The 9,245-nt window shown below is 37.0% G+C and overlaps 1 protein-coding gene across 2 annotated transcripts; it reads left to right on the forward strand.

Moving 5' to 3' along the window:
- The first annotated feature begins 2,519 nt into the window (after positions 1–2,519).
- LOC101740224 (cytochrome b5-related protein) lies at positions 2,520–8,065 on the forward strand. 2 transcript variants are annotated; one of them, XM_004923951.4, is made up of 5 exons: positions 2,520–3,159; positions 3,432–3,835; positions 3,992–4,177; positions 5,469–5,699; positions 7,463–8,065. In XM_004923951.4, the coding sequence occupies exons 1-5, from the start codon at positions 2,905–2,907 to the stop codon at positions 7,743–7,745; spliced, it is 1,359 nt and encodes a 452-aa protein (XP_004924008.1). In that variant the 5' UTR covers positions 2,520–2,904; the 3' UTR covers positions 7,746–8,065. The 2 variants fall into 2 exon arrangements, with proteins under 2 accessions (XP_004924008.1, XP_062526095.1); XM_062670111.1 differs by having other exon boundaries at positions 2,848–3,159; positions 5,469–5,762; positions 7,437–8,065.
- Positions 8,066–9,245: the final 1,180 nt, after the last annotated feature.

Consider the following 9,245-nt stretch of genomic DNA (forward strand, 5'->3'; position numbering starts at 1 on the left):
ATTTCTGCCGTGAAGCACTAATGCGTTTCGGTTTGAAGGGTAGGGCAGCCGTTGTAACTTTACTGAGACCTTAGAACTTATATCTCAAGTTGGGTAGCGCATTTACGTTGTATATGTCTATGGGCTCCAGTAACCACTTAACATCGAATAGGCTGTGAGCTCGTCCACCCATCTAAGCAATAAAAAAAAAACTAACATATAGTATTACTATATTAACTACTATACTAACAATATACTTATTGTTACTGGGTGCTGGTACTGATGATCTATTTTCTGCTTTTTTTTTACTAAATTGTATTCCACCTTGCGTTGTATTCCTCAATGTTGAGGGTAAATACCCTTTTGTATCATTTTCGTACGCACAATCTTTCTTCATGTGTTCTTATACCTGGCGGTGTGGAGGGCATTGTGAAACGTTGGATCAAGAGCGGTGCGAATCTGGTCGGACCAACGTATTGGGCTGCGCCCCCAATGCCTTTTCCCATCCACTTTACCGGACACGATGAGCCTTTCGAGATCCCTCAGTAGCGAAGCTTTAACTTGTTATAATAAAAATAAAATACATGTCTTTATCGTTCGAATATGACTAGCCAGAATATTGTTTACGCGTTGTGAATTTGGGATAACCTAAAATCGGTTCAGTGGTTTTATTATAAGTACTAAGAGATAGCGTAATGTGTTGTTTAACTAATAAGATTAAATGTACCTACCGCAGGCAAATACCAATTTTTCTGATGAAATACGCACATAATAAATGTTCACGATTGGCTTCCACGGTGAAGGAATAACATCGTGTAATAAAAATAAAACCCGCAATATTATAATTTGCGTAACTACTGGTGGTAGGACGTACTGTGAGTCCGTACGGTTAGGTGCACTACCACCCTGCCTATTTCTGCCGTGAAGCAGTAATGCGTTTCGGTTTGAAGGGTGGGGCAGCCGTTGTACTGTAAAAACTGAGACCAGCTCACAGCCCACCTGGTGTTAAGTGGTTACTGGAGCCTATAGACATCTACAACGTAAATGCGCCACCCACCTTGAGATATAAGTTCTAAGTTCTCAGTATAGTTAGGTCTCAAGGTAGGTGGCGGCATTTACTTTGTAGATGTCTATGGGCTCCGGTAACCACTTAACACCAGGTGGGCTGTAAGCTCGTCCAACCATCTAAGCAGTAAAAAAAATACTGTGTGCTTTACAAGCAATTGAAATTTTGCATGCTCCTCGACTTATCGGTTATGGCCTAGTGAAATGGTTAGTACTAGGCCTTCAACCACTTGCCGCTTACTGTTGCGAGTATAATAATCAAAGACGGAGCTGACGTGCAGCAGTGCACGGAAGATAAACAACAGCGAACTATTTACTTTTATTGAATTGTTAAATTTTACAAAGAAAAACGAAATAAAAAAAATACATATGAATGACGAATTACTTAGTGGTGTCCCGGAGGCCTTTCTAGTTTCATCAGGACAGGGGGGTAGAATTTTTTTTTAAGAAAAATAATAATAACAACACGAAAATATATACTAATTAGCAATAATAATATTCTTATTAACGAATAATAATAATAATAATGGTTCGGCCCTGGTAGGTTGCCAGACCTGGCCTGGTTCTAAATATGGCAGAGAACCGAAAAACAAAAGGGATAGTGTCGGCCATTTTGGTCGACGATGCGTAATACAATAGACGCACCGTTTTTCATTTTGGAGGTGTCACTTTTATACGAGTACTATGTAGCTACAAGCGGTTGTACCGGAAATCGTTGCAGGCTGGTACGAACGATAAGATGCGATGTAGAGCTCTTTTTTTTCCTACCTAATCTGATAACCTTGAGAGGCTATGTCAGCGTAACTGGACAAGTAGGTAAGCTCACGGGGCTCAAACCGGGAGTGTTGCTAATACTGGCCCTACCAAGAACAGTGCTTCGCAGAATCTACTACCGGATCGGAAACGCGATCCACTGAGAAGATCTGGCGGATAACTCAGTTTTTTTTCCTACCTGTGCTGATAGCATTGCGAGGATATTTCAGCTTCTCCTTGACGTATAGGTGAGCCCACAGGGCTCAAGCCGGGTGTGTTGCCAACACTGGCCCTAGCAAGAGCAGTACTTCGCAGAATCTACAGCCAGATCGCAAACGCAACCCACTGAGAAGATCCGGCGAGATACTCATTGGGCTAATTTACTAAAACTCAGTGGGCTGTATCTATGGGATGTGGAAGTACTTGCCTATTCGCTACAATAGTGACTACTGGATCACTATATGTCGATTTAGATCAATGTTGGAGTCAGTAAATTTCATAAAAAAATTGCAGTCCAAGTTTTGCTTGTACTTATTCAATAAACTTGTGTTTTTTCCGACATTGGTGATACATTATGAAAAAATATCTTGTGGCCGTTGAATCTGGAGCATTAATTACTTAGTTGTTTATTTGCGTTTGACTTTGTTATGTAAGCGTTATTAACATAGTTGTATATTGCTAGTGGCCTGCTAAGACATATGTAATGAGAATCAATACTGTGCTTACATTCGATATTCGTGATTGTAGTAATAATTAAAACGATTACCACGATTCAATCTCTCGTTTAGAAAAAGAAAATGTGACTTCAAAATTTTATAATATTAGCCGTACAGTGCTGTAGCGATTCTCGTTCTATTAAAATGTTTATCTAAATTTCAAGTTGTTTATTTTTGTAGAATTAAGACATACTGGGTTAATTTTTCTTTTCGTAATTGATAATAATTTCAACGTTAAATAAATTAATTAGATTGACGTATGTATCACACAACGCTATGTTTAAGTTAATTATTTTACGATAAAGACAAAACATATCAAATGTTATTAAGACGGCACATCGAATATCAGTATAAGTAAACAGATTGAGGTGAAGGCACGTATTTTATTAATATGGCGCCTAAAAATGTTGAATATATTGAAATAGCTCATCGAAGAGCAGCAGAAAAGAAAACTCATGTCAGTTTTCCTCAACTCAAATACCCCTCGCTAAGGGACGAAGGGTTAAGAGACCCGGTACAATGGTTAATCGGGAAATCCATGGACGACGGAGCAGAAGGCTTATGGCGAGTGCATAATGGGATTTACAATTTCAATGATTTCCTCGAGAAGCATCCCGGTGGGGCGGAGTGGTTGGAGCTCTCTAAGGTAAATTGAATTACCGTTGGATAGTCTACGACGGAGAAACGTACGTTGTTTTAAGAAAGTCTGTACAATAAAAAGGAATGTTTGTTTGTTTGACAATTCATCCGACTATGATGAAATTTTGTTCAGTTTGTTATTACGGTATCATCGATGGACAACATTGGCTTGCGAGGAGCTTCAAAAACTGAGGATTCATCAGACAATAATCACAGCGGAATCTAACAGGATTTCGTTAATATCAAATTAATGTTTTATTTTAATCTATATTGTTTTAGGGTACCGATATCACAGAAGCCTTCGAAAGTCATCACCTCAATTCGTCTGTGAATAAAGTTCTCGAGAAATATTACGTTAGGGAAGCTAAAACACCTAGGAATTCGCCTTTTACTTTTGAAGATGATGGATTCTACCGCACATTGAAAAGAGCGGTCGTTGAAGAATTAAAAAAAGTTCCTAAACATATCCCGAGTTACGCTGATATGATCATCGATGGTCTCTTCGCGACTTTGCTCATATCTTCAGCGGTTTCATGTTGGGCCAACGATTATTGGGTGGTAATGTCAGCGTATTTGATCGCCTCGTTGAGTTTGGCATGGGTCACAGTTGCCGCTCACAATTACATCCACAGGAAAACTAATTGGAGAATGTACTTGTTCAATTTGAGTTTGTGGTCTTATAGGTGAGAAAGATGTTTTTGAAAATAATATCATATTATCCCATATATATTCACAATAATACTGTTACCGTTTTTGTGTATTATGGATGTCATCTATGTGTTTAAATAATTTCTTAAGTTTTTTCAAGGTTATTAGAAAATTGCGTTTTTTTTTCTCAGGGATTTCAGAGTATCACACGCCCTTTCTCACCATCTTTATCCGAACACCCTTATGGATTTAGAAGTTAGCGGATTTGAGCCTTTAGTGATTTGGAATCCGAGGAAAAAGCCGGTACATGCCAAATTTGCTTTTTTGATTGAACAGATTACATTCCCGTTTCTGTTCGTTTTAAATTTCCTGAAGCGGTAAGTGATTTTTGGTAAAACGTCTCTAAACAATTTAAAGATTGACGTCTGATGAGATAGACGTCTCTAAACAATTTATTGCTTTAAAATATGTAATTTGAATGAGTTTCGTTTGTTTGGGATATTATTGCCTTTGGTCTAGTATTCATAAATTCTTATTATCTTTAAAAATTTCCATCCAAAATTGTAGTGTCACAATTAGATAATAATGTTTAATAAAAACAGTTTTGAAGGTCTCTATATTTTTACACTTTAGATGAAATACTTATGGTATACTACTAAACTTCCAAAAGATCTGAAGGCATGGAGACTAGCAACTTGAATCTTAATTTTTTTTTTGCTTTGTTGGGTGGACGAGCTCACGGCCCACCTGATCTTAAATGGCTACCGGAACCCATAGACATCTAAAATGTAAACGTCATGAGTTGTAAAGTCTCACTTTTAACAGTACAACGGCTGCCCCGCCCTTCCAACCGAAACGCATTACTGCTTCACGGCAGAATTAGGCAGGGTGGTGGTACCTACCGGTGCGGACTTCCAAGACGTCCTACCACCAGCAGAAACTACCACTAGTACTACTAATACTTAATTCTGATCGTCCATGCTATGTCTTTACGGTACTGATAGTCGTATTTTGGGAGAGATCAGAATTTGGAATTATCATCCCGCCTATTTCTGTCGCGGAAAAGTCATACTTTTAGGTTTAAAGTATTGGAGCCGTTATATAAATAAATAAATAAATAATAAATATTTACTAACAATCACCTCCTGCTAGATGGGGCGACGACCTGCGCAAGGCAGCTGGCAGTAACTGGATGCGTAGAACCGAAGATCGGGTTCAGTGGCGAGCTTTGGGGGAGGCCTATGTCCAGCAGTGGACTGCCGCAGGCTGATGATGATGATGATGATGATGAGGATGACTAACAATCACGCCACGTTAACTGGTCCCGTGCTAAGTTCGTAAAGAACTTGTGTTACAAGTACCAGATAACGGAAATAAATATAAGATTTTTATTATACACATACGTATATTTAATATACATCCATAACCTTGGAAAGACATTTTATATTTATCATACAAATATCTTCCCTTGGCGGGATTCGAACCCGCGACCCCCGTATGTAGTGACCATGTAACTTACCACTACACCAGACGGCCGTATGGTACCGTACATATAAGTTTCAATTGTATATAATACAATTGAAACTTATATCTCATGTCTCAAGATGGGTGACGGTTCACTTTGTGGTTTCAATGGGATTAGGCTTACTACAATTTTTTTCTTTTAAGGTTAATTTTAAATTTCCTACGCGAAGGATTCTTCACCGAGCACTACCGTTGGCATGATGGTGTAGGGTTCACTTTACCTGTCTGGATGTGGCTCGTGAGCGGTTGCAGTTTCTACGAAGCAGCGGTGATGTGGTTGTGGATTGTGTGCACCGCGAGCTACATATTCTTTAGCATCGGATCGAATGCTGCTCACCACCATCCTGACATCTTTAAGGACGGTGACCAAGTTAGGTTCGTTTTCTTTTTCATTTATTAGTATATAACGGTTGAGGTGTGGAAGTTGTCCTATGCCTAGTAAGCCTATGCCTTCGTGATCACCCACTTCTTGAGTCTGGTTACTCACCCCGAGGATCTATTTATTTTTTAAGAGTTTTGCAATGTGTGGTACATACATTAGAATGTAAAATCAGGGTGGCAAGAAAATAATTGCATTTTCTTGTTTATGTTTTTGTCCTACATATAAAACGGAATAATTAATCCTGAAAGAAATAACACTTGAGCACCTTGGGACAGAATTTGAATATCTTATAGCTGGCAAACGCGTAATTATCGACCATGCCGTTGACAAGGATGTCCATGAGCGACGTTGACCATCAAAACAATTAACAAATAAAATGTTATTGCTGAATCCAAATCTTCAACTGACCATCGCTAATTTTATGACCGCGTCATTATATCGATACGTGTCAATATTAGTTTGTACATACATTTTTTTTTTATATAAGACGATTATGTCTCTTTCGATAAGCTGGGATTCAACAAGATTCCGCACATTTGACCCAGAAAGCAAAACGTTTACTAAGGACCTCGACATATACGAGAATTAAGGGAAATGTGTGCCAAAACTAACCGTATCTTTATTGCTCCCTCGTAAAACAGCACCGGGTTTACTATTGAAGCTGCACCGCAGATAATAAATACTACCTTTTTTATGTTTCGACCTAAGCTTCGTAAAGTAATAAGAATTATATTTAGAATATTCTTATGTGAAGTTTAGTTAAATAATGTGTGTTGATCGCGTGAAGAAATATTTTTTCGCTGTTGTTCTTGTAGTTTTTGATGCAAATAGATTTTAATGCATATATGCATACCTTGCAGTAGAATTTTTAAATGCATTGTTAACGTCGGACCTCGTAGCCTATGACGTGAAAGAAATAGGTACGATGACTTATTCGTGCGGGGGGGGGGGGGGTCTTGTCCGAGTTTGTATAAAAAAGTTAAAATTTAGAAAAAAATATAAATATAAATCTTAAATTTGATTCGATAATATGTAGACAGCCCCTAAGCCTTCTTACAAGTACATACAAAACCTGAGACACACAGTCTTATTAGTTTCATCGCGTTAGAAACAGAAGGGCTTGTTCCGTAAATCGATTCGATTGTCATGTGTTCTAATTTTGTGTTTCTTTGTCACACAGTTGACGCAGATTAGTTAGATGTAGTACATGTCTGTGTACAATGGTATGTTCAATCTGCATTAAAGTCGAAATACACGAAATTAATTTTGTAGAATGATAGAAAATTTATCTTTACAAGCGTAATTTTACTCGTAAAGACTGCATATCGATTCTCGCATAAACTTGATTGAGTAATGCGTTTAAAGACTTTTCACTCGGTCACTACTATAAATAAAACGATTATAGTATTTGCATTCCTTAGCAGTGTATTTTTGTTAAATACTAAAATGACACATACAAGATTTTATTATTAATGTTTTTTTAATGGTAATTTACAATTTGAAAGGCATATAAATTCTTTTTTAAATGCAACAAAGAGACCTAATATTCAGTGTAAGTCGCTGTATTTTCATTGTGATATTATGGGCTTATTTATTTAGCACCTACGAATAAATAATTATTTATATTTGTAAATAATTATTTATTCGTAGTTTAGCACCACGGATGGTGTGGTCCAATCATTAAAACCTTTAAAAAACCTTTAAATCGTCAAGTAAGCTTGGTGATTCAGTGGTATATTTCTATTTATCATTCTAGGGACGTTACACCTGACTGGGGTATGCACGAACTGGAGGCTGTGATGGATCGCACCGACATTAATGGAAACCTTTTCAAGGTGATGACGTTTTTCGGAGACCACGCCCTTCATCATCTGTTCCCGACATTGGATCACGCCGTGTTACCCTATCTGTATCCAGTTTTCTTAGATTTATGTCAGAAGTATCGCGCCAATTTTAGAATGACATCGTCATTGGATTTGTTTATAGGACAGATTAAGATGACGCTTAAGACGGAACCTAATATATTAGATAATAACTAATGTTGTTTTTTATAACCAAAAAATATATTTCAAATACACAGTTGTTAATCAAGTCGAATCTTGTGCTTTTTATGTAATAATATTATCATAAAAAATGTTTTTATGTGCAAGTTCAAAGGCTGTAACCGATAATTTTATTTCACTTAATGATTAATATATTTTTATGTATAAATAAATTATAATTATTTTGAAACCAACGATAAAGAAGTGAAACAAATTATTATTTTATAATACGTTCAGATAACACGATGTTGCGTGTATAATCAATTTGCGTATGATTTAAAAACATTGAAGAAAAATATATGATAAATTTACGAATATAGTAAACATCTTTATGGACACTTAACGCATTATGATTATTAAAAAAAATTAAAGATAGCAATAAAAAAGCGAAACACATTTGAAAAAATATCAGCCTATTCTGTTAGTTACATTTAAGACTATGCTAGTACAAGCCTTGATCTTCCCTATAATTGATTATGGTGATGTGTGTTATTTTGACCTGAATGCAGACCTTCTTAATAAACTTGATCGTCTTCTTAATAACTGCATTCGATTTATTTTTAATCTTCGTAAATATGATCATATATCTTCTTCCTATCGTGCTCAGCTCAAACTTCTACCGATTCGCCAGCGTCGTAATTTACGTGCACTGACGACTCTTCATTCCTTACTTATGTCTCCCGAACTTCCTTCCTATCTAACTCTCTATTTTCAATATCTTCACTCCAGCCATGAGCGGGCCCTACGTTCTCTCAATAGCCTATTAATTCGTTGTCCCACACATAGTTCTAGTTATGTTCGTAACTCTTTCGTCGTGCAATCTGTTCTGCTATGAAATGCGCTTCCTCTCGAGATCAGGACTATTACTAACCGTTGCACGTTCAAGTTAAGGGTTCGGCGAATGCTGTTGGAAAAGTTAGCGGAATCGTCATGAACTTATTAAGATAAAGTTATTTGTTAAGGAAATTTATTAATATATTCCTTTTAATATTGTATAAACTATTATATGTATGTATGTATGTGTGTATATATGTATGTATGTATATGTATATGTGACTGTGATATATGTATATATACCTATATACCTAGTCAGGTCATAAATTCTGTAACATGTTTAATGTAAAATAATTGAAACAAGTTTATTCATTATGTAACCATTCATATACCAAAATGAACTTAACAAAACATAGATTCTTATGACACTAAAGTTTATTCAAAATGACCTCCGTGATTTTGAATACATACCTTCAATCTGCGCGGCCAGTCGTCTATCGCAGCACGAACGAGGTCCATGTCAATATCGGCGGCTGCCTTAATCAAGGATGTCTTGAGTGACTCCAAATTGGGATGAGGCTTTGAGCACGCCTTTTCCTCCAAGTGTTGCCATATCTTGTAATCTAACGGATTCAAATCTGGACTGGAGGAGGGCCAGTCTTTGTGCCGGATGAAGTCGATTTCACGCGCCGCCAGCCAGTCTTGTGTGCTCTTCGCTCTATG

The sequence above is a fragment of the Bombyx mori genome, chromosome 9, assembly GCF_030269925.1.
Source record: "Bombyx mori chromosome 9, ASM3026992v2".
Classification (NCBI taxonomy): domain Eukaryota; kingdom Metazoa; phylum Arthropoda; class Insecta; order Lepidoptera; family Bombycidae; genus Bombyx; species Bombyx mori.

Excerpts from the sequence above, each read along its gene's own strand:
- LOC101740224 (XM_004923951.4), top strand. The coding sequence starts at position 2,905 with ATGGCGCCTAAAAATGTTGAATATATTGAAATAGCTCATCGAAGAGCA. Across the intron at positions 3,160-3,431 it reads AGTGGTTGGAGCTCTCTAAG|GGTACCGATATCACAGAAGC; the intron begins GTAAATTGAATT and ends ATATTGTTTTAG. Across the intron at positions 5,700-7,462 it reads AAGGACGGTGACCAAGTTAG|GGACGTTACACCTGACTGGG; the intron begins GTTCGTTTTCTT and ends TTATCATTCTAG.